Raw genomic sequence first — 27203 nt, 5'->3', positions numbered from 1 at the left:
AATCCACACAACAATTTCTTTTGAAATCTGTATCTTCGTCTTCACTGGCGCAAAATATACTGAATCATGTCGATATGCAAACCCCTAACCAGCATTACACTCATAAACGTTCGCTGCAATCCTTCCAAGACATGCGCATCTTCTCTCCCACTGCTGAACATCAGCCACTCCCCTTAATTCTCTTCCTCTTTCCCACCGTAGTCCTATCGGCTCACCTATCGACCAATCTCACAATTATGTCGGTATACAGTATTACCTTTTCTCCCCCTCCCATCTCAACGGATAAAATTCGTTATAATGTATCGCCTCTTACTACAACATTAATTTCGGGGTTTTTGGCGCCTGACAATATATTTCGTCCAAGTTCCCTTCCGTTAATTCTGCCGAGAAGGCAGAGAGGAAGGGGGGATTGAGTAGATGGTTCCTTTGGCCGCGCAAAGTGCGCTAGCTCTTACGAAGAGTTAATGTGCAACGGAATAAAAATTGCAATTGAAGTAGGAGCAAAACCAGGAAATAGTGGAGATAGGGCTCGATTTTTGAGTAGATTGCGAAGAGAAAGTAAATTTTCCAAACACTCTTTTCTGGAGCTATTAGTCGATGTTCTCAATTTCTAGAGTAATTTAATCTGTAGCCACTGACGAATATGATAACAGATGTGGAACTACGTGAAGCATCTAAAGAACGATGAGGAAATGAATGGTGAGGAAACAGCTCGAGAGAAAAGATTGTTTGCATTATCGAAGCGCCCGAAGAAGGATCTAGGGACAAATATCAATAAACCTTGAATTTTGGACAGAAACAATGTAAACATGTAAAATAATTTTACCTGATTGAGTGGAATCATAAGATTCTAAACTGTGATGGCAATTAATTAAATTCTTCACAATTTTTACCCATAATAAACAATGAAAATAAATAATAAAAATAAAAATTCAACGCATGGGAATTATTACTGATCTATTTTGATGTTGTGAGACATTTTTCACGAATCCATAAATCTGCACTAGGGACGCCTATTATCATTTAAAATTATATTGATAAATAAAATATTTAGTTTACAATAGAGTCGCTCTGTGGACATAAAAGTAGAGCGGAAGTGATATTTCTTCCTATCAATTAAATACTATTATTTATGCTTGGATAAAAAAGCACTTGGTCAAGTTCATTATTTTGCTATCATGGGATCCGAAACAGGCAAAACCTGCACAGAATTAGAAATATAACAAATAATCTCGAATATTGAACATACGAGTATACTTGCAGGAAAAAATCAGGAAATCCCCAGTTCCTTTTACTTCAAGGAAAATTTCATTTACTCGGTAGTAAAAACTTCGGAACCTTAGCCACAAAAGAGCATTCTATGTGAAACCAAGCTTTCGGTATTTTCATATTTCCAAAGAATTTAAACACTCAATAAAACTTGTAATATTTCCGTAAACCTATTTGTATGGAATGTACAGGACTAACCTATTTCAGATGAGAAAACTTAGGAATGAGTGTTTTATTTGCATGATTGCTCGACAAAATTGAGTTTAAGTTGAATGACAGGGGAGTCCTGGTGCTGGTGGGGCAGCATGGAAATGTGCTCGCCGGATCGTATGGCGTAGGTAAGTATTTTCTTAATAATGCATTCTCTCAAACAGACTCTTGCACGCTCTTGTGGATTTTTCGACTCGGAAAACGAGTTGGAGTGACTGAAATAGGCACGCGGAGATTTTTAAATCGAAACAACGGCCAGGGTGGAGGCAGATCGGTATATAGAAAAGTCGAGTAATTTAAATTGTGGGAGATGGGAGGGAAATGAGCAGTTTCGGGCATGGGAAGTGCTCTCGACAGCTCATGAAGGGCATTCGCCGAACTGGTTCACCTACATTAAGCGAGACTGGAAAAAAGTTCTATCTTTTCATACCAATTTAAAGTCGTGGCTTCATCTACCCGTCGACGAAAGCTCTGTGTGGGAAATATCTGAGCGGTTTATTTCCTGCTTAATCGTTCGTGACAAGTACTTGATAAAAAGCGCCATTGTGGCAGAGCACATCTTCAAACTCAAGTATAGACCATCACAGAATTTTGTGAGCGCCGGGAAAAGAATTTATTCCTTAACGTCACTCTTGGAGTTGAGAAGTAGATGGACTTTCAAGGTTTGTTACGTCGAAAATGGCGAGTCGTTACGAAAAATTATGGAAAAATCATGAAAACGCGCAAATACATATTCCAAATTATGGACAGAAAATTCTAACCACATATACACGAAACGCTCACCGATATCTGAAATAAATAAGTGGATGAGAATATTTAAGGGTATATTTATGACTAATTTGCATAAGAATACCATATATTGGTTACAAAGTGGTTAGCTTTGATGGGAAAAAAATATTCTTCACTAAAGATTCAATTACTATTTTTAAATAGCAGCATTTTCCCTTCATTGGTCATCAGGGTATTTCTAGAGGTTAAATTTTTCTACTATGACACGAAAGTGGGCCAGGGTTGCTTGTTGACCCACCGGCATGAGTCCAAATAGCGGACGACATTATCTCACCAGGGTTTTACCATATTCCCGTCAATCGTAAAAGAATATGCCTTGGCGCGGTGGTGTAGGGAACTTTTCGGTCAAGAGAGATTTACGTAATAGCCAATACACAGTTCCGATTGGGAATAAAGACAGGGGGGAGGAAGGATGGGTGTAAGCGACACTTCTCTGTTTACAGTAATCGATGTATTTTAACGACGGGGAGAATATAGTTGGGAGAGAGTCAAACCACTGGAACTAAGTTAGCGAGATCAGATCCAATCGGCGGCAGAGGGCCGTTGTCACTGCGAAACGATGATCAGAAAACTTTTCACGAATAACGATCCAACACGACGAGATCCGAAAATGAAAAATTAATAAGGCACCTATTTACAAAAAATAGTTAAAACCTCAGGAAATCACTACTTCCATCCTTGATACATCCATAATTTAAACAATATTGACAAACGTATAGAAAATTATTTAATAAAAAAACTAAAATTATCATACTTCATTACCTTAATAAAAGAACAGAAATTAGAAAAGAATAGTATTATGAAAAATCACCACTGAGTCAAAAATATCATTTCCATCCATCAAATAATATTTCATAGTAACAGAAAATCTTAACCTTTCCGTAAAGGTATCCTGAAAGTGCAATCCTCTAGTACGAGTGTGGTAAATGCTTGAAAAATCGACCGAAAGGAAACAGAATGAAGAAAGTCATACGATAAAAGCGTATTTCATTTTTCCGTACACCATAAACAAAAGGAAATCTGTATTTAGATATATACGATGGTTATTAGACAGTCAAATTGGATTGGCTTGGCTTTGTGGTCATTCTTCTTCTCTATATACGAAGCTTTACAAAAAAAATAATAATATACTTCCCTCATAAAGGCATTGTCATAAAATATTTATCATTATCTGTTATAAGCTGTTAGCTTTAAAATAGGAATAAAGATACAAGTTTAAGAAAAAGAGTAGTTCCTAATTTATGACTCTTGGATCCATTTTTTACAACAGAATTGGAATTGGCATATAGTTTTATTAGTTTTGCACAAGCGCGCATATGGTTTTGGATATATTTATGAATAAATGCAATGCACACAAACCTTTCAGAATTTCTCAGCAGTTCAAAACGTGAGCACATTTAGATTGGAGTCGACTAACATTCAGAGCGATATGGTTCTGCAATCCACTGCCGTTTCGTCACCCAAGGTATGAAAATTAATGCCTTTTCATTTTTCCAATTTTATTTTGCAAACATTGGATAAAGCATTTGAAACACACGCTGAATGACAAGAAGAGGATTGAGTTCGATGGAAAAACCTGCTGATGAAAATCCACGATAAGGAAGGATCCGAAAGATGACACTGGGTGCGTTTGATTTTATTCTTCGGTTGGAATTCCACGTGATGTCCCTCGTGTATTCGGTGCCCCACTCGATGCGCATCTCTTCCACCTCGACTCTGAGCGGCAATTTCATTTCGGCCAAAGTCATTTCCACCCCGAAAGGGATCTCAATTAAATTTGAATTACTTCCCGTGTGGCGGAATGTACTCCCTCGCGGATGTTTTCGGTGATATTCCTGACCACATATTTTGTTTTTACCACCATCAACTACAAAAGTTCGGTGCAACGCTGGTGCGAGTAATAATAATTCATGGCATTCGATCTAACTTCAAAAATTTCCACGCCCGAGGAAAAGCATCCGGGCGTGAAAAAGATGAAATCTGAATGGACATGCTAAATGTCATACCATCTCGTCCATAAGGTTCATGGGGAGACAAAATGCTTTCTACATTTAGGCATTCGTTCGTGATGATTTTAATACCATCGCGTGTTGTCGATATTATGACCAAAACAAGTTTTGGAATATGGCAAATAAGCGAGGTTCATTTTCGAGACGGAAAAAAATAATACTTATATCTACGATTAGTAACTCTTACATCCAGTAAGATAGGTAAGTTTCTCAAAACTAGCACGCAAGTATCAAAGTTCTTTCTTTTAGAGACCCTCTGTGACAATATTTACCGTTCATTTACTTTTTTTATATTCCTCCGAATACCTGGTCTATGAAATGGATACATTACCCTGATGAATACCTTCAGGAAAATTAATGACCCGCGGCATACCCCCTGCGTCGCTAAGACATAATTCTATAACAAAAAGACATACCATAACCAGCCAATGACTAGGACCAAATCATGAATACTGATGGCTACATTCAAAGTCACCACTTGTAAGACTTTAAATCAAGTTTAACCTGCAAACGACATATTAATAACTTTTGGCGGAACTAAATTAAGCTGGAGTTAACTAATGAGAAGGACAATGACGGTATTTAGGACCGGATAAATGACGGGAGAAGAAAACTTTATACAATACGGAAATAATACACCATGGGACAAAAAGTAGAAAACGGATAAACAATATAAATCGCATATTTTCTAGGTCAGGTGTACTTTGAGATTACATCGGAAAACGGCTACAAGGGCATTGGCCTCTCAATAGAATGGTAGTTGAAAATAAAATTGAATTCGAAAGTAAAACTTAATCACGAGAGAGTTCCTATATAATGTTATATCATGACTACTAATTTCAATTTGGCTAATATGTAAATGATAATAAATCAAGAGATTAGATGAAATAGGGGAATAATGATGATTTCGTTGAATAACAATGTAAAATATGATCTAAAAAAACTTGAAATATATTGAGAAATATTATGCCAATCAGTTTCTTGATAAAATTATTTTCCCCCTTCATTTATCGCTCCATTGAGTCAAGTGTAACAGTAAGGTCACTTTTAAGGGCCTAACGGATTTTCGGAGAAATTATTATTTAAGTAATATAAAGCATCCTCTGCAAATGAAGGAAGAGAATTGGGGAAGTAAACGGTGATACACTCTTCGCATTAACCTAATATGCGAGTTATTATATACGCTCATCACTGTATAGATAATAATTTTTTCAAATTCACCCCCAGATAATAGCTTTACATTTCCAGACTGATTGTAATTATTCAGTTCCATGGCTATTAATTTTTATAAAAGTTTCAGAAAGAATGAAAGTGGTTGTAGTCTGTCCTACTTTTCTTGGGGAAAGTTGTGTTTCATGGTAATGTTGCAATACTGTGGCATTAGATATCTCACTTTACGGCGTAAACGCGAAACAGCTTTCATCAACAATGCTTTGCAGGGATGCTGTTCGTACGCATAAGGACGGTATTCTTTTGAACAAGGATTCTTGGGGACGAAACAAAGAAAAGACATCTTAATCGAAATACGATGGAAAATAAAAGCGGGAATTTGAAACCGATTTTCTTCACCCGAGTAAGTCTCCGGGCCACAGCCATTTGGAAAGAAATCCCTCGGCTATCGCACTATCATTTATTTATATGCATACTCCTGAGCATTTGCGTGTTATCTTGAACGAAAAAAATATATTCATCCTTTTCCTTCGCGACATGCTACTACATAAATAAACCGCGACACGGATTGACGTTCCTCAATTCTCCTTCCCTTCCCCAGGTGAAAAATAAGATGAAATAAATGAAAAAAAACACTATTTATCTGAATGCATGTCCATTAAGTCGAGTTCAGCATGCAAAAGGGAGGGCGGATGTCATCATCTTTAAAGTCCCCGGATTCTATTGGACGTTAAGCTGGGGAACATACAGGGAAAGGCCAAGCGGAAGAAAAATCCAGCCAAAATGACTGCCGGCCTTCGTGTGGGGAGAGGGAGCGACGGAGTGAAGGGAGAGCAAGCGGGAATAAAAGTGGGAATCGAGGTTTGAATGCGAAGAAGAGGTGGGAAGGCGTCTCGCGGGCAGGGCAGGGGGAGGAAAGTGCTCGGGTGTATTTTCTTTTTGGAGGATATGGGATTTTTGGGATGCCGGGAGGGTGGCCCTCCGAGAAGAAGGGTTGGTTCCCCGCGCGTTGCGAGAAAACGAGGAGCCGAAGGGGAGTAAGGGGTGAAGGGAAACGCTCTAGCCGTGGTGGGGGGTGGAAATTGGTGTTCCCGAGACGAAGGGACGGGGGAAAGAAGAGTATACGGTCGAGAGGCAGGACGAAAGGGATAGGGGTGCGCAGGCAAGGAGCCAAACACATTAAGATCTGGGAAGGCGAAGGCTTGTTCCTTCGGCCTCCTTCCCTAGACCTTCGATTGTCCATGAAGGAAACCATTCCACGTATTTTTTTCCTACCGCCCGAATCTTCCGAAAAAGGAATTGGGATCGGAGGGAGGGAATGAGATGGGTGTGCGTGGGGAGCGGGTGGGTGGACCTCTGCCGCCGCCGCATGAGGGCCCCATATAAGGGCGTAAGCAGGAGAAGAGAAGGAGGAGTTAAGGGTCGGAGGAGGAGAAGAAGATTCGCTTCGGAGTGGCAGGGAAAGGGATGGCGAGAGGTCACAGGCGAAGTGAAGGTAGAAGGGGTTATCCCTCTTAAGCGTACGCGCGGGTGAGGGAGACGGGTGCGGCGAGAACGAGAGGCCTGACGTGGACTTTCCTCTCAAACATTGCCAGGGAAGATGCGATCACGTATAAACAAATACGCAGGATGAACGCCAGAGATGGCGGTGTTGGATATTTTCTTCCAATCCAACAGGAAAAGATAGATGCTGACTTCGCTTATCCTAAGACATTGTCGCGAATATACTTTAGGAAACTATCCCATGGGACCATTCCGATAAAACTTAATGAAGAAATTGTAAGCTCTACAATGATAATTATATCTTATTCAATGGCTGCCATTAAATATTAATCCGAAAGGCTAATGGTAATGCCTTACCACGAGACCATTAAGCAGGCAAACTTAAATTGGATTTTGCTCGGAAATGTGTAATGAGATTATAGCAAAAATCTTTACGAAAAGGTCAAACGAGAAAACAGTGTGATTCTCTCCTCGAATAAGATATTATAGTTCTCTTTATTAAGTTATCAACTGAAAATATTGCGAAAAACAATCTCTATTCAAAGCACTTCTCCTATGCTACACTCTGTAATCACTGTCCATTGGCTCTTTAAGTCTATGCGTGAAGATTGTAAATATCAACTACATTTGTGCATTAATAAATGTTTTGGAAAGAAATGGGTAGCAGAGGAAATTACTTTGGTGGTAACAACTACCTTATCGATAGAAACATATGGAGGTACAAGGTTAGCTGTGGATGATGACTTGATTACGCTATCTAAAAGCAAATGTATTCAACCGTAGTGTTTTCAAAATTGCGCCAGGGTTTGGATAGGAACAACAGATTACACCATAAGCTAAGGATAGAATTCTGTTTTTCGCGCAGGATATCTGACGAAAGAGTCATTCGCGCACCGATATGCTGTGGCTGAAAGCGTTATTTTGGAGCTCTACCCTTCCCAGATTCACGCAAAGATGCTCACTATGGATGTATCCACCGCTGTTATATCGTTTTAACTTTATGATAGTGGCTATTTAATCAATTCTTAAAATATATTTATAACGATAGTGAGATATTGGTAAAAATTATTCAAGAATTCGGACGCCAACCGATACTCGTATTTCATGACATTGACCGTTGCTAAGAGATTAATGTATTATAAGCCAAAACATTATTAAATCGGCAAAAAAATAATAATTGAATACTGGGCTAGTAAAATGTCACTGAAAAACTTGTAAGACCACTAATTTAAATAAATGTTTCGGGATTCAATTTCTGATACCTTAGCCTATGTCTGTAAATGCCTGAGGGAGAGCATTTTCCTTTACTCAGTTTTCCTAAACGAACTTTGAACTTGACAGTACTGGCTCAATATGCAGGCAAAGATAATGTATATGTGTGTGTGTCTGTGTGTGCATATATATATATACATACATACACTCTCTTCCTTGATAAAGGTGGCAACGACCATCGAAAATTCGAAAAATAGTGAGTCTCTTTTTTGTGTGTTTCTGTGTTTTTGTCTGTGTCCACTAGTGCTAAGTGTTATACATTATATATATATATATATATATATATATATATATATATATATATATATATATATCTCTATATCTTCAGAGGAAGACGGATTGTTTCCGTCGAAATATCAAGAAATAACGTGTGAGTGTTCTTCTTTTTTTGTGTTTCTATATTGTGTGTTACTGTGTATTGTACTATATATATATATATATATATATATATATATATATATATATATATATATATAATGCATAATCACCGGGAGGAGTTAATATTAAATCGTAATTACCTGCAAAACTTAGAGAAGGGCATTTTAATCGTGAATTGAATTAGTTTAATATTTCAGTTTATCCCGATATTGACAAGAATTCATCAACAAAAATTAGATTCAAAAACAAATTTCAGAAAGTAGGTATTGACAAACTGTATAGTTTATCGCTTCCTCCTATGTTTGGTGATATTCCATCGTAAACATGGACTGTTTCCAGCATTTCCAATTTTATGATATACTCAGAAAAGCATGACCAGTTCTAGTAGTTGACGACTTCACCGTATATGGAATAAAATGATGAAACGAGTCGTAATTTTTAAACTGTGCCATAGCAGTGGACATTTGTTCCTTCTACCACTTGCATCGTATTCATGCCTATAAAACACAAATGGAACTTCTTCCCTTTTAAGCTATTGCCAAGATCTATATGTATTCGTCCACCTATTCTAGTCTTTTGCTAGGATAGGACGCCATCCTCTACGATGCGTAATAGTGGTGGCTTTCAGTGTACTGTGCAGACGTACGTATACTTGTATTCAACCTCAGCTTCGCATCGGTATTATAATGTAGTCGGCGAATGGTCGTCCCTTTCAGACCGAACATCAAAGCCGCCATTCGTCTCATCCAAGGGGAATTCATTCCCTCGCGATGGAAATACTCTTTCCAAAAGGACGCCTTTATGAGCTGCACTCACTCAAATGACGGATCGGCCATAACTCACATGCACATCATGGAGAAAATCGGGAGTTTTGGGGAGGCAGACTTTACAACCGGATGAGCACCCCTATCCATAGGTACAGAATATCCAATGATATCAACACACTTCGGCTTGCATCCAGAAAACGACCAGTTAAGCGACGAGGTTCGACCTTCTACGAGGACATTCGAAAAACAGGATATGCCTATGGGAACCGTTGGAGAGGGGACGTATTGGGCGAGGGCAGTACATGGTCGTAAACACGTTTCTATGGCAAACGACTCAAGTCCACAATCCCAGAACGCTGCCGTGCGTTGGCTGGTGGGTGGGTGATCCTCGACGGGTTTATAATGCGGGGGTAGATGTAATTTGAAGAAGAGCTACACCCAGGCAATTCAATCCACGCGTTCCGAGGACGAGCGGCGTCTTAGCTTCGATTTCAAGAGTGAATTCTTAGAAACCTATCTGTGTTACTGTAATAAGCAGTATAATGATAACCGTTTCATTAAGAAATTTTTGAACCCATACGCACAAGACAGATTCGTGTAATAGTAGTAAAACTTGCGGTAAATACTTTATTCTCGTATGCCTACCTTGATGATTTCTTGAGGAAGAAAAGTCATCAAAAAAGTCCTCTAAAAAATTACCAATCTAATTATCGTCGAAAAGTCGTAAGCAACTAAACTAAACCAAGATAATTCAGATTTCTAAGACCCCATAAGACGAAATATACGTTATTGGGTGTATATTTAGCACAAAAGTAACAAGAAAGATTTCCATTTTTATTAAATCATCCCAAATTATTTTATTTCACTCATAAAAAGGTTACTTCTGCATACCGAATCATTATTTCTCTGATATGGTGAATTTACTGCTTTCGTCAATATATAAATGGCCGGTAAAATAAAAAAAACGAAAACATTCTAATCAAATTCAATGTTTAAAAACATGCGGATTTTAAAGATGAATCATTAACTCTAATTTGCCAATTAATTATAAATCGGAAATAATCTTTTCCACTCTGGTTTTTGGTTATTAAAAGTGTAGTGCTACTGAAAATCTTCCCTTTTCTTTTATTCAGCTACTTATTTAAAAACTTTCGTACTAAATACGCATACAAAGACCAATTGAAAAACGTTTACATGATATTTTGGACAACACAACAACATAGTCCCATTAACATTTGTTTTCTTCATCGCTCTTAAATATCACCACTCTATGTCAGTTACTTTTTGGCTCCAATTTCCCTTTCTTATTCCTCCACTTACTAACACTTGCATCATCATTCATTATTTAAGGCTTGAGCAGAAGAAAATTCCGTGATATTACCATTGAAAATGACAAGCAACGTCAAAATTGAGCCTGCGTTAATAAAATGTCGGATGAAACTTCAAGCGGTTCCATTTCCTCTCAAATTGCAACGCTTCATATATTGGGGTTGGGGTTTGAACGTCAAATAGCGCATTCATTTCAGTTGCAGCAGTACACAATAAAAAGAGGAGAGTCGTTGTAACATATATTGCTAGTCAGAATGACGAAGTAATTTGAAAGTGATGCTCATTAAATTTCAAACTTGTAATTTAAGAAATTTTTAACCATTCAGTAGGACATTTAATAGCCCTCGGAATGGCAATATTGTAAAATTAAATGCCCCTTTCCAAAGAGAATATGATTTAAAACTAACTTGAAATTGCAAGCAGCTCGTTGATATCTTGCAAAATCCAGCGATAAAATCCATACGTATAAGGATTTCATTGATATGAATGCGATTTTAAAACTGAAATTTGTGGAGGGCCTTGGATTCTTTCAATCTATTTTTCAAAACTACTGCACCGAACGACATTACTTGCTTTGCAGGTGCAAAGATGCACACAATTAGGAAATAAAGAACAGGTTTTACCCTTTAGACAGTGAACTATTTTTATAAATATTTCTGACATTTAGGTGTCTACTAACGAAGAAAAATTTAAATAGATAACCAAAACTTGTGACTTAAAAACTATTTTCTCACTGCTGTTTAAATTATATTTCTTCAATTACAAACGAATACAAATTAATGATAAATAAATAATGTCCAAAAGTACATGTACTTATTTTTCAACGGCACAATAACCTTATGCATATTTTCTTGGAAAATCCAATATGTAACATAAATTTCAGTTTATAATCCAATGAGACAACAAGAAAGAATAACATATTACCAATTTTTGAAGTTAGAATGATTTTGGAAGGCTGTTTAAACACATTAGTCGAAAGGACGACTGCTACAGTAAAGCCCGCTCAATAAGTAAGCTAGAGAAAATTAAGTCTAACTCTACATCACAGAAAAGGAAAAAAAATGAGGATGGCACTAGTTGAACAGGCCGTTCATTCCAGGGATCTTACCGTGTTTGTTGGGGATGACGTCCGGATCCGCGTCGTCACTCAGGTGATCAGACACCGCAGCCGTGGGGACCCCGAGCAATGGGAGTCCCCCGCTCCCGTTTCCCTGCAACACTTGACCGCCGATGAGCACCACACCCGCGCTGCAGTCCTCGCCACTACCGTCCTCGCCTGGACAGTCCCCGGATCCACCCCCGCCGGCCCCGCCGCCGCCCCCTCCGCCCCCAAGCCGCCCGTTGGTGCCTCCAGGGGTACCACCGTCTACCACCAGGGCGCCCGCGGAGTGCCTCTTCGCCGCGGGTGGCTGGTGCCGGCGGTGGCGGCCATTGTGATGTCGACGGTACAGCGCCATGAAGACGCCGCAAACCAGGAGAACCAGTCCGATGGCCGTGATGACCAGCGTGGTGAGTACTGGGCTCATGGGCAGGGTGGTGGAAGGTCCTGCGGGTGGAAACGATACCGATGGATGAGGGTTAAGCAAAAGGGAGTATTCGGAGCCTGACTATAACTCCATTAATGTATTCCCATCTGATATTGGTACGTGACAATTTCAAGTTCAACACACTCATCAAACCCCGACCAACATTCTCCATCATTTCATTGCTGTTAGCACCCCACTAATTTTCCATACATCATTCACTCCCTTTTCCTGGTTTATTCGGATATTCTCCGTCTTCTCATACCATAGTACCTATATTTACCAGATTTTGACTTTCTCTGTGTCTTATTGAAGTTTTGAAACTTCATTCCCAAAAAATATAAAAATCCAACGATCTATGTAAGTAAATTTCCAAAACTACCAGGATTCGCTTCCATATGATGCCGCCGATATAGCATGTTTAAAAGTCTTCATTGATCATCTTCATTCATAACATTCTCTGATCGATTTTCTCATCGTGTTCTTATTTTCTTAATTACCTCATCACGATACGCAATTTTGGTCAATGTGCGGCCACATTGCTCAAAGAGCAACATTTTCTCTTTTCAATGTCGTTTGAATAAATAATACAAGAATGCAGTTAGACGAGCTGTAATTGGAATTTCCTCGGTTGAACGTTTATTAATTATCAAATGGGGGTCGGGTTTACGTTGTAAATTATCAATGAATATACTCATCAATCATCACATAAAAAGAGAAACGTATTTTTGACAAAAAAATTAAAGGCACTCTAAATTATTACTCTTTATTTCCTAATGATGAATATTCAAAGATGCGTGATTTTACATCCAAGATGCTTCACGCACAAAAATATATTCAGGAGTCGCATCGGCTGAGGCGCAACTAATCTAATAAAAAATTACAATAGAGTCGAAATATTTAAGTCAATCAAGGAGGTAAAGATAATAGCTAAAATCATTACAAAAAGGAGCCAGTGGGAAAGCTGTATTTGCACTGAGTATTGCAAGAAAGTGGAACCCACCTTTTCCACGAGTACCTAGGGGATGTCACGGAGATTTAAAATACTACGAATGAAAAATCGGAAAAAAATAAATGAAATAAAGGTTGATTTTTCGACATCAAAAACGCGATTGTACAGCATTACATGCTTCATAAAATATTAAGTAAACCAACTAATGCTTGGCAAAGGATCGGTGAGAAGAGGACACGAAAAACAATAGAATTTTGTGAAATGTGTAACTAATAACTTCTAGGAAATTCACCAACTGGAAACAATATATAAATGGCAATTACAATAAATAGACTAAATCAAAAGAAAAAGGGAAATGGGAAATTACATGGTGGAACAAATTCACTGCAACATAGTAAAAGCGTATTTCACCATCAAAACCTAAAATTATATAATTCTAAAGAGGCAAACCTTCGCGTTTTATTAAATATTAAAAGAACTCGATAAAAAGAGTAATGTAAGATTAAAATAAACGTCTCGTATCAACGGTTACAAGAGGATTACAAACTGAAGGGATCCTCAGATTTCTTCAAACAAACCTATGAATAAGGAACTAGGGCTCTCAAAAATCGGGGCACTACTAAGCTCTTAGAGCGGAAGACCGTCAGGGCCTTGTTATCCCAATCGGCGCAGAAGGCGGCTGTGTTTCTGCCCTTGTCTCTAGTTCTAAAGTCAAATGCAATAAACATCCTTTACTCGTAGATGCAAGAGGAGAAGTTTTCCCTCGCTGCCTTCATAACAGTGCCCTGATTCGCGACCATAATCGCGACTTGGCACGAGCACACGAAGACTTTGACTTCACGCACTCATGCTTAGGTGCCATCACTGATCTTCGGGTATTTGTCCTTTGCCCTACGAGATGACACCCTCAGAATAAACACAATGATTATAAAGAAAAAGAAAATGTGTTTCATTGCCAACCACTTTTTCATGGTTCTGCATGCATGATTTAATACACTCGAAGGTATCTATTTATATATCTCGTAAGAGTGTAATACGGGACTCGTAATTCTCAAACTTAAACGTTTCCAACATCGCTTTTTTCGAAAAAAATTCTAAAAATTAATACAGGTCTATTATTAAAAGATTAAGCATTTTAAAAACACGCGTTGAAATGGGGAATTCAGCTTATTTTAACAACGCAATAAAATCATATTTTTACTATAGATATTTGGAGGAAGCATAAGCTTAACAATAGATATTGAGATCAACAACCAACCCACTATATCTACTTTCACCATGCTTAAATAATTATTCTAAGATATTCTTATTTGCATAAATATTATTTCTCGTAAATTACGATGATATAAATACATTAAAATTCCTGATAAAAAAAGGCGTTTGTCCTACACACCGTTTACCTTATGCACAAACAACATCCATGAACAATAAATTTCTTTAAATCAATCGAAGCCACATTAAACTTGGTAATTTTTGACATTTTATCAATAACTTTTTTGCCTTGAAAATATATTATCTCAAAACCCCTATTGATACTGACGAGTGAACGCTGAAACCAGTCGAGGTGTAGAATTATAAATTTGTAAAAATGTAGAATTTTATTTACAACACACATGCTTTTAATTTACTCTCTGGATAGTTCATTTACCTTCTATCCTCTGTAGAGGCATTTCAGGTTTATCTTAGATGAAATTATTACTGTAGGAGTGCATTCAATAATCTCTCTCCAGATACCTTCTTGCAGTCATAACTTGCTATCACATTCCGAGGAAACATTGCAAAATATTTCCTTGTTAGATTCAGTCTCCTTAGCAACTGTGAGTCCTGTGGCAATAAGTCCTTTAACTACAGGCTAGCAATGACCATCGCCTGCATATTTCCCAAACAGTAACTTTCCAGGAATTATATTTCTTTACCTCTATACGAGTACAATGAATCTACCAGAGAAAACGCATAGCCATTGCGACTTCAAAGGATAAAAGAACTATACCGACTGAAATTAATGTAATAATCTGCAGAATAAGACCTAAGCTCTGCTTACATCATTTTGGGATTTTATACTCCAAGCCATGTCTACGAAATATAAGTTGAAGTTAACATCACATTCGGAAAAATGTCAAATTCCTTCCAAAGATACACTGATTGTTCTAAGTAGTTTCACACCGAAATACAAGGTTCGTCCGGAAAATAAGTGTACTGACTCCTGGGCTGGGCGCGCCGCTCCAGGCGCGCCCAGCACCGCTCTGACGGGCTGCGATTGGAGGGGGGTATGTTGGCAAGCGACGCTGTAAAAGACAGTCGGCTCTGAGCTGTGGTGTAGTGAGGAGCTCTGTTAACGCGAACCTCCACGCTCGACCCACGTCACGGAACGCGATGCCGAAGTTTTTGGAGCAGCGTTATTCCATCAAATTTGCGGTAAAGCTTGGGAAATCGTCTACCGAAACTGTCGGTATGATTAACCAGGCTTACGGGGAGTCAGCCATGTCCAGAAACATGATCTTTCGGTGGCACAAGATGTTCGTGGAGGGCAGAGAAGAGGTCGACGACGAGTCTTCGAGAGGTTCCCGATGATGCCTTCGCGGGAGCGTTCCAGGAATGGGAACGCCGCTGGAACAAGTGTATCGACTCACAAGGGTCCTATTTTGAGGAATATTAGCTTAAGATATGTAAAAGTGTAATAAATTTTTTTTCCTGAGCTCAGTACACTTATTTTCCGGACGAACCCTGTACTTATAAGTTTTATTTTGCGTTTCACGATAATTCAATAGTGTATAACTAAGCTAACAAAGCGTGTGAAGATGGAATGGTTTCACCAGGGCAAAGAATATTGTACCACATAAGTATCACATGCTATTTTTTAAGCCAATAGCAGTAATGAATGAATCAAGAGAGAATGGGATCAAAGGGAATTTAAAGACGGATCTCCTTCGAAGATCTTGATGTTTCATCAAATGAAGAACCTCAGAGGAAATCAAAGATGTTCAGATAGAGGGAAACCCAAGTTTACGAAGACCCACCCTCCGCTTAAAATTGCCCTCCAGAAAACTAGTTGAGAGAAGCAAGTCAAGTCAAATTTCAATTGATGATCGAAACCAAACAAATTCCACGGCTGTAAGTTTAAAAACGATCTCAGATGCACAAAATCGTGAAACTCATTTGTGGATACACGAAAAAAAGAGGAATTAATTTTAATGCAACCACGTTTTTGGTTTAGTGATGAAAATATAATGTTTTTCATTTCCATTTTTAGTAAATAATTTTGTTCTTCGTTGAAATTTCTCTGTAGTACAAACACAAGTGTGCTTGTGTCTTTACATAAGACCCATGCTTTCACTAAGACTTTGTTAGTTACTGTTGATATTATAAAACGTGGAAAGTCTCTTTTAAAATATCGTCTTCAGAAATATTTCGAGCCGCAGTGCATCATACGTTCAACTTTGCTTTGTTGTCTGAACCTAAACAATAAGCAGACATGCACTGCATGAACATAACTATAAAAAAATATAACCAATACCTTAATTAGTACTTCCTGATGTTTAGTTATTCAAGTTTGGTTCGAAGCTAACTGAGAATTCTGATATAATTTGAATGTATAAGTATACACCATAAACGAACCAGGAACTGGAAAAATATTGATTTCTCTTTCTTAATGAAATATTTCAGTGGCTTTCTACCTACCCACAATTAGAGTAATACAAAAAAATATTAAATCCTAATTTTACCTCAGAAAATGTAAATCACGTGTAATTTTTTCAAGGCTAAGGGCAAGATACATATATTTACCAAATTGTCATTCCGTGGCTCTTGGAGTATATTTTAATATTAAAGAACCTAATCAATAATTGTAAAAATGTTATGCACAGATAAAAATGATTCAGAAAATGATGTAAAATACAAATTAGACTAATCTGTCATTAGTTTAACATTGTAGTTAGTAAAATCAGAAAAGAAAAAGAATATAATGCTTACAAGAAACGAAAAAAAGAATTCAGGGGCACAGGAATACATATTTTATACTCGTAGTTTAGATACAGAACGAAAGTACGCCAATAGTATTAGAACACGTTATGGCAGGAGAGTACAAGGCTAGGGGTAGAAAATCTTGAAACTCAATCTGGGAGTATTACTTGGGGTGGAAATATAAAAACATCAGCGTCTGTTAATTTTATCAACGTGAAGAAAATTAAAGCATAAAAATAATTGGGGAAACATTTTCACGCGTAAAAAAATGTTTGCATATAATTATAGTAAAATATTAAACATGTGCTATATATTTTAAAAATAAATCATTTAGTCATTTTATAGGTCGGAGCACTTCGTATGATTTGCAAGTGGGATAGATAGATTAACGAAATTTGGCATTGGTTCTCAGGTATATGTGTGACATATGATAACATTGAAAATATTATTCCATTCGACCGGTAGACAAACTGCAAGAATATAAGCAATAATTTCAACATTTATCGAACAATATGGAAATATTATTACAATATACCCGAAAAACGTGCCATTTTAGTTCGCTTAGAATCTAAAAAAAAACAAGACGCCATTCTGGCGGCCATGTGCCTCTGGCGTTATGATTTAAACACGCATTTCTCTCCTTCTTTTGGATACCATAAAATACCAGGCAGTCTAAGGTGTAAGTGGTTTAAAGCGGATTCAGAATCATCTCCTTGCTGCAGAAAATCCATATAAATCCGCTAATACTTTTATGGCCCAATTTGCATAAGACGCATTTACGTCAGAATTTTCTGAAGCGAATATTTCAACGCGCAATTTTGAATTTTATAATACTCTTGCCGTTCTAATTCACTCATGGGTTCGTAACATAATTTCGAAGCAATAATAACTTCAGCGGAGGCTTGGATATTCCCGCATCATATTCCAAGACCCGCATGAAAGCCTTTTCTTGCAAGGTAGTGTCAAGCCGATATGAAATCCTGAACTCACAAAGCATCAATCATTGTTAGATTTGTCAATAAAAGAAAATTCATATTGGCAGATAGTGACGGACTGAAAGGGAAGAAACTACATCTCCGAAGGTGCTAGTCGATACATTTTATTCATACGGAACAGCAATAAGAAGAAAAAGATCGACTGAACGCCTTGAATAATACATACTCATAGTGAACCTCTTGAGAAGCAAATATGTTGTGAGATAGTAATGGCATGTCAAACGGAAAATAATGATTGTCCATTCTTTATCACCACAACAGAATCAGAATAATGTAGCGTCAGAAAAGGTACAACTGCAAAGAATTCAAATTGACATATACTATATGCTTCTGGGAAAACACCTCAGAAGTTTTAATTAGGTTTGTCATTTTTTTCTTATTTCTTTTCAAATATGAGATTTTTAATTTGTTAGTACGAAAAAAATCAACCAAAATATTTGAATAACAACGCCGTTGTTGGGAGAAAGTAAAATGAGAAAAGAAATGCAGTAATTCAAATAAAGAAGTAACAAATCCATTATATTTTGAGCCCTTCGTTTAATTCAGGTGCACGTATATACGCCATATATGATCTCCACTTAGTAAAAGGATTAGCAAAGAAACATATGAGGTTATTGAAGGTAACTAGGCACTGATTTTAAAATCCAATTAACTTTCAATTTAAATTCTAATTTCTTTGATTACAGAGTTTGCGACACAATGGGATTATTTTTAGTACTATGGTTTAATAAGCGACAATGATTTGCGGAGAGCAAAATATCTTTAGGAATAAACATCATCTTACGACTGCATACATGCATGAATACATTGAATCCATACAACATTGTCGTCAATTGGTGCCATAACTATAAGTACAAGCGTTTAAGATAGACGACTATGATTATTTGGACCTTGACTTGTGGCGTTAGCCAACTAATCTCATTTGTACTTTGTTTAAAAAGGTAAACTGTTTACGGCTATTGGAGTTTTTCATTTATTCAAGTAGTAGTTTTGAGGGGAGGCGACCGACAGCTAAGGTCATTTACATTTATTCAATTTACCCCAAATCATGGCATATCACACAATTTTAAGTGACGAAAATATCGCATTCAAGATGAAAAGCAATTGAAACTTGAAAAGTGAATGACAAAACTGGGTAGTTCAACCATTCCTCTGTATCTTGATTGTAAACTCATGCATTAAATTCAACCACGTTAATCTCGATTTGAATTAAATAGCGTAAAAGTGTAGAAGGCAATTACCCAGTGTTTCTTTGTCTCTCAACAATTGTGCGTTTATTGCGTGGAGTAATCATCAAAATGAGCCATTTGAAATAAAAATACACCTAATATAATTGAACCAGAGTAGATTAAATCCACAATAAGAAACATAATGCGACAGATTATCCGTAAGAGCCACGAAACTGGAGAGAAAATAATCATTTCTGCTATTTTGGGATCGCGAAAATTAATTAATCTTGAGACATTGCAAAGCGATGAGTTGAGCAAATCCGTGGTGTCCCAAGCAACCGTAAAACACTGTCGGAGATGACCCTTTCCGGCTTTACCATACCTTCTCCCCTCGGCACCGGGTGCCAAGACGTGCGGCTGTAACACGGCGCAGCGTGGCCTGCGGCTGAATTCGTCTCACTCCAAGGAGGAGGAAGGGTTGAAAGAAGGGGCCGTGGGCGCGGGAGCGCCCTGGAATAATGAATGCATTCCCCTTCTCTGTTTCCTCTTCAATCCTCTTCCCAGTCAGTCCTCCTCCTCCCCTCCCGCCCCCGCCAACCGCTCTCCCCTAATAACATCAACTGTTGACGCTCTTCCAAACAATACAACAAGCGATACCTTCCCGACCTTCCCACCAGAGGGGAGCACCGGTGATAAAAGGGACAACCGTTCCCCTTCTCTAGCGACCCTTTTTACGCCCCCCTTCAGTCAAACGCGCCCTCCCCAAAAACACCCCCGCTTCTTATTTCCTTTTTACTGCTCCCAGACGCCCACGCATACCCTCCTTCTCCCCCTCCTCCTATCAACGGTTAGGGTCGGACGAGGGATTCTGAAATATGGACCCGGGGTGAGTAATAACGCAGACAGAGAGGGGATGTAGGGCGTTGGTGGGGAGGACCGAGGAAAAGGATTGAGGGAGAGGGGATTTGGGGGGGTACGGAATACTCATACCACTCTCCGAGCAAGGAGAGTAGAAGGCTTCCCATACATCCACCAAACACCCCCTCCCCAGCCAGTCACAATGCCTACCTACGAAGAAGATCCCCTCCTCCTTTTACCGACCCTTTTAAAGGGTTACGCCCCCTTTCTCCGGGTGACGAGAAGTGGGGGGATAGAGGGCGTTCGGTTGGGCGATGGGGTGTCGCGGAGACTGGGGGTGGCACATGGCTCATGAATTATACATTCCGGACTTTATAGGAGGTGTGGGAAAGGACTTCCGGGGAGTGGGAGAAGGGATGGTTAAGCAGTCTTGGGGTAGGTGTGGGAGGAGGGATATCTTGGATGGGGGAGCGGGGACCGATTCTGTTTGGTTTGCAGAAAAGGTTTTTGAGGTTTCCGTGGGAGTTCGGGGAGGAAGCACAGTCGTTGCGGGCGAGAACGTTCGGTTGTTTCGCTTTTAGCGACAGAGGAAGACCGCGGTGGACGCCGAAGTTCCAATGTTTCCCTGAGCTTAATTATTTTTTTTACATCCAATTACACGATTCCTAAAAGCTCTCAAGTATGCGTTAAATCTTCATTTTTTTAACGCAAGATCCAGTACAGTTAGCGGTGGAAATCATTCGGAGAGAGAGAGAGACAGCCATTTTTTGTTAATTTCCCTCTGCACTTCAAATGTACTTCAGGTAAGCCGAGAAACTCTGAATGAAGGAGTTGCATTTGGCCGAATAAACACATGTATGAAAATCATGATTCGAGATGGTGTCTGATGCATTAGATTCTAATCTGACCAGGTCGAAATCAATGCAGAAAAGAAAATAAAAAGTTAAAGGAGAACAGATGCCCACATATTTGCTCTTAAGCTGTGCTAGAAAACTCCCTTAAGTTTCTCCTTCGAGGGACTTCGAGGATGGTATGGCCAACAATTACAACGCACGAAAAAGCAAATATTTTGGCGTACTTTAAAACTACGAAGAATTAATTCACAAACAAGCCCAAAAAATTAAAATGTAATTCATTTAATCTAAGCATATAAAAGCAAATATACGTAGGCCCATAGTGAAATTCCATGAGACAGTGGTAATGGATGAAGTAATACGAACTGAACAGTTTGACATGGTGCGTGAAAGAAGTCAGAGGAAACAGCATCAGTTTTTGAAATATGTGACATGAGACCACTGATGTAAGTTTGAATTTATTTTAATTAATGACAAATATGCGGGTAAAAGTAAAACAAGTGTAAACAGAGACAGAGAAATCTAGCATTTATTTAAGGATTTAGTATAAAAGCAGTGTAATAATGCATTTAAGCTGTAAATATACTACATGTATAACCAGGGGAAAAATAAGATGGAAGAAAGAATTCGGTCTTCATAAAAGGAATTAAAAATAGACACGATACCAAGAGGTACGCTGAAGGAGAATGAAAGTTATTAAATGTGTTTGCTAGAGACGACGTAAACAACGGCCCAGGGTAACAAGTAGACGGTAAGAGTGCTGGACTAAATTTATAGGTTTTCGAAAAAAATATGAGTAAAATGTTTTGAGCCAAAATACGGTAGAAGACTTGCCGCAGTAGATATAGTATGTATTTTATTATACCATTCCGTCTCAAGGGACGTTGAGTAAGGATGTTAAGAAAAGGCTCGTTAAAACTTTTATATGGAGCGTAGTTATGTACGGCGCGGAAACATGGTCATTGAAGCAGGATGACAGGCGTAGATTGGAGGCTTTCGAAATGTGCGTGTGGAGAAGGACGGAGAAAGTGAGGTGGATTGAAAGAAAAACATGCGAGGGCGTGCTAGGAATGATGTGGGAGAAGAGGTGATGGTCGAAAGAAATCACCGAAGGAATTGGATAGGTTTGTTGTCCGGAATGAAGGGAGGAAGGAAGTATACGGATTTGAAGAGGGGCTTATTGTAGAATAGGATGTTGGGTTATGTGTTTTGTTAAGAGATACAAGAGAATTATTTGGTACCTTGCGTCCATCCAAACCATACAACCTACCTTAAACGATATATTACCTATAATGATAATATATCGAATTACAAGTATACAAATCACTTTTATATATTTTTCAATAACAAAATATATATTACTTATTGATGAATGTAAATTAACCTTTGGTACTCGTATCACACAAGAAAAGAGGCCAACTGAAATTCCTTTGATTATCCACCATCATATCGAGGATGTTTATCAGTTAGATTCTTTTCCAGGGGGTTGTCTTGTTCCAGTGAAATAACGCCTGCTTACTACGTCGGATGCCCTTTTTTGCGATGCATTTAAGAAAAAGTACACGGGAGACCCTCGAGCCACTGAAATCATTTGTCATTTCACATGTGTTGACATTCTGTTTGAGAAGATTTTGCAGTCATCATTCCCATATAAAAAGAAAATAGATGTCAAAGGAATATAATTTAATTAAAGCGGCACCATAAGAGTGATGATCTTGAGTCATTTCGTAGGCATACTGCAAAAAACAGTCTCCACTGCTCTTCAATAGAGAGTATATTCCACAGCCATTTAGGTTTTAGGCTTAACATATCCAGCAATATTAAATTTTTCTACGTTAACCACAATTTAATATGATATTTTAACTAAATTTCACTTCGTGATACACCTCTAAAACATGATATCCATTTAAGCCAAGTATTACTTATAATAATGACACACATTAATAAAAATGTTACCATTGAATTATATTCTCATTTTGCGTCAAAATTGCCGTGGGATAAATAATATGGGTGATTTCCTAATGCCTCTTTAAATTGTGTTCTTAACAGGACATAATCGCAGAAATGTAACCACTGGTCTGGTCTGGCACCAAGAGACGCCTTTGCAATCGTTTAGTGTAATAAATGACTCCGCGTGTACTAGTTTCAGTTTGACTCCTATGCATTAATTTTGATATTATTTTGACCCCGCGGGTTATATTAGGTTTTTAACCATGGGGAAGGATTATTTACCTATACTCGTATTGATATTTAAAACTATCTGACTGTCCAATTGCAAACATACTGATGTAAATTGCCTCTGGGGTCTTTCCTAAATGTGTCCTCTTGAATGAAAAAAATAGTACACTTTTTGCCCACAACTTTTGATTACGTGGTACAAAATAAACCACATTTAAAATCAATGGTAGTCACACAATCTTATGATTACAAAAAAAATCTCATTATTGCACTAAATGTTTGTGATTCAGCAATATTCAGCCAGAAAAAACGAAAATGAATCGAACTGCACATGATAATTCCTTCAAGAAGTTCTCTCTGACTTTGCCATCGTCTTCAGGGTGAAGCCATCGAAACGTCGGTGTACTGCAACCTAACCCGGTGGGAAACCCGAGAGAACTTCTTGAATACCATACGCCGGGAAAACCTGAGATCCTTCACGATTATTCCTACTAAAAATTATGTCACAAAGAACTTTAATTAATAATCAGGAATTAAATACTGTCCATGCGTTCTCGAAAAATTAAAACATTTTGTCGCTGCTTTTTTATTCATTAAACATTCCATATATTTTTCATTTAATTTAATGTTGTAAATCGTGGATTAGTTAATTCCGTTGGTAACAAAGATTCCGGCAACCATTTGAATGGACCTTTAAAAGATTCCTTCATAACGGGATGTAACGAGTTGTTGCAGTGTAAACGAGGATCGAAGAAAAAAAAATTCTTACAGAAAATAATTAAGTTTAATTATATCAATCACCTACCTTAAAATGTATTTTTGTAATATCAAACGTTTAGGTTGAGATACTATTATTGAGTAAACACTAAATAAAAACATTGACGAACAAGAGAATAATAATTAGCAGATGAGAAATATATGATTAATTTTTCAAGAAGGGACTATTAACACTCAATTCCCAAACATTATAGCACTTATTAGGATATTCTACGCGGAATTCAAGCACCTTTCGAGTCCTGAGACAATACTGTTTTGCTACTCTTTATATGCACAAACAATGTTCCCATGGATACTGACGCAGGCGTTAGCACTTTTTGCTCCATTTAAGATAAGTATTAGTATTCTCAGGATTTCATTTCACTATTTTCTGGATGCTCTGGCACGAGAATATGATATTCAGATTTATTTTTCTGAAAAGATAGAACATACTTCTCTTTCATTAGCAGGTATCGTAATGCCACCAAATCATTTCTCCTACAATCACTTGATAAATATTACCCTTGACGAAAAAACATATTTTAAAATTATACCCCGTGTAAGCTAAAACGCATAAAAATAACCCGAATTTTATATTTTGCCGTAATTTGAATTGCATTTAACTCTTGTTTGCTAAGCGTAGCTACCCAAATAATTTTCTCCGCATACATCTCTGCTCATGTCGCTACCTACTATTGCAAGAGTCAATTTAAAATTAGGATTTTATACTCTTCTCACCTATATTATGTTGGCTATATTACAGACATATGAATTTTTATTTAGACTGGGTCTCCAATGCGCATAGTAACCTGATGAAAGAATTGCATCTAAAGTTTCAAATTTCCCTGCATCGCGCTGCAGGATTTCTAAAGAAACGAACGATTAAGAAAAATCCCACATCCTAAACTAAAATTCGCTTAAGTGTGAACAACATAAAATACAAATCTGTGTTTTGTGTTGTTAATTTTCAGTTTATCTTATTGGAGGATTTAACGCCATACACACAGGACAGAAATCCAAAACAGAATGACTTCCTAGTAAGTTCTACAAAATCCAACCTCTAACGCTCGAGAAATCAAGGTTATCGCTCTACCAAGTTATAGTAAAGATATATTATGCCCGATTTCCATCCTCCGTGCATTAAAGTGCTTTACTCACCAGTTAATCACCTTGATATCATTTCACGCATTTAAAATAGCTCTATTAACCAAATATCATCAATAAAATTCTATGAATTCAAAAAAATGTCCCCTGAGAGCCCTAAAATGCGGTGACTTTGGCAGCAGGAATTGATAAAATATCTCTGAGGTGAAAAGTTGGACATTCTTGACTGAAATCATACAATGTCGATAAGCAATTGTTCATTATTTGTTCAGGCAATTATATCATCACTATTTCAACATGAGTTCATATTAGTATCAAAAATATCTGTGCATTCCTCTAAATAATGTTGTAATTGCATAGAGAGACAAAATATTATAAAGTCTATTCATTCCTCCAAAGCCCCTGTGTGTTTTCCTCACACTCTGTTTCCTCCACCAAGCTGTCTTTCTGGAGCAGCGTAACCCCCCCCCCCCTTATGGCCACTCCCTCTCCCTACCACACCCGTTTCTTGCCCCGACCACACCCGGGGGCTTTCTCGTTCGATGCAATCCATTCGGCCTCAAATGCCACCATTACCGCTCCGCCTTTTCAATGCTTTTCCATGATGGTCTAATTCCACTCGATGATGCTTGAGCATTAAATGACGTGTATTTGCATAAACGATTTCGGATTTCTTCAAGTCCGTCCTACTCATTGCATTTGAGTTTTCTTCCGAGAAGTTACTGAAATCCTCCGGCTGTAGCTTCAATTTTTTCTAACAATTATGTTTCGAGTATAATCAAATAAATTCTGTTTAGTAACATGAATGATCACAAATAATCTTCAACATAACTCATTAAAATTTATTCATTTATCATGATACCTGTAAAAAGAAATATATTTCATGAAATACCTTTAAAAATAATTATTAATTTATCTATAACCTCCTATAACTGATTTTAGGAAACCAATTCTTCTGCTCCCGGATGGGAAACGGGAAATTGGAGATATTTTTTCATGGTTAAAGCATTGGAACTCAGTTTTAATGTCGTACTGGTAGTGGATGTTATTCCTTAAGGAAAAATATGATGTAGCAATATTGAAAAGTGCTGTGTTTTAATTAATATGCCCACTGTGTGATATTAGTTTTTCTTTTTTTTATACTTTTTTACGAGTCTATATTATCATCATGATCTAGTAATACTTTTCAACTATATGCCAAGAGAATTAAATCATATATCTCTTTCTCTAGGAGATTTAAGTTAGTTCTTCCGGAGAAATAGGAAAAATAAGCCGACACAAAAATTTTCACTTCGCAGAACACAATTACAGTTCCTTGACTCCAAAATGTTATCATTCCCAAATGTTATTTGGAGAGAGGAGTAACTACGTCAAAGCACACATTTGTCTTCAGTAAGGATTCTTAGGGTTGCCAATTTTAACACAATTCCGAAAAATATTATCGACAATTTCAATATTTGACACATATTTGGGTTTGGGTTGACCAATAAAAATAAACGAATCAGTGGCCAAATGATTAATCTCTTCAAATGATTCATAAAGATGAAAATAGGTTAACTTGAGTAATTATTTTCGCAAATTAACAACGACTGCTAATAATTAACTATAAAAATGATACGGTATAAACACAGGGTGAGCGAAAGCAGGTCAAAATCTGTCGAATAAAAAAACTGTTTGATACTTTGCAGCATTTGAAATAAAACTGAAACAACATGAAATGAGAGAAAAATTATCGTAGGAACACGCATTTGACCAATACAAAAATCACCAGCATTAGCGAGCGAATACTTAATTAGATAAACCCAAGAGAGCTTTCGGTGATTCGTGTTTTCATGCGAAATAAGATTAAAGAGTCATTTTTAAAGCACACATTCATATTTTTTAAACGAAAAACCTAACTAAGATATCATTTAACTGATTGTGTCCTACGTACGTACGCCCATTATTCATGTACACATCTTAGCAAAGATGTACCTAATTTAATGATACGGTTTTCCCTATTAAAATTATAACAAAAAATAATTCAGGTATTATTGAATTCCTATGAGTTTAAGATTGAAAAAACACATATATCTTAATTCATCCCAATATATTCAGGAAGTAGGAGAGAAAGAGGGAGCGGAAGACATAAGATCGGTGGATTCGGGGAAAAGAGGAG

General features: G+C 37.6%; 1 protein-coding gene across 1 annotated transcript in view; it reads right to left on the bottom strand.

Annotated features, from left to right (window-relative positions):
* The window catches only part of LOC139698581 (neural cell adhesion molecule 2-like), a 555474-nt gene that overhangs the window by 36381 nt on the left and 491890 nt on the right, over window positions 1-27203 (bottom strand). Inside the window, exon 12 of the mRNA XM_071597424.1 lies at window positions 11805-12242. Within this exon, the coding sequence (XP_071453525.1) occupies window positions 11805-12242 (438 nt within the window). The remainder of the gene's footprint in view (window positions 1-11804; window positions 12243-27203) is intronic.

This window comes from Hetaerina americana, unplaced genomic scaffold (assembly GCF_022747635.1).
Source record: "Hetaerina americana unplaced genomic scaffold, ioHetAmer1.1.p SCAF_9, whole genome shotgun sequence".
Taxonomy (NCBI): Eukaryota; Metazoa; Arthropoda; class Insecta; order Odonata; family Calopterygidae; genus Hetaerina; species Hetaerina americana.
The sequence above is the reverse complement of the archived record's forward strand: the minus strand, read 5'-3'. Positions and strand labels throughout refer to the sequence as shown.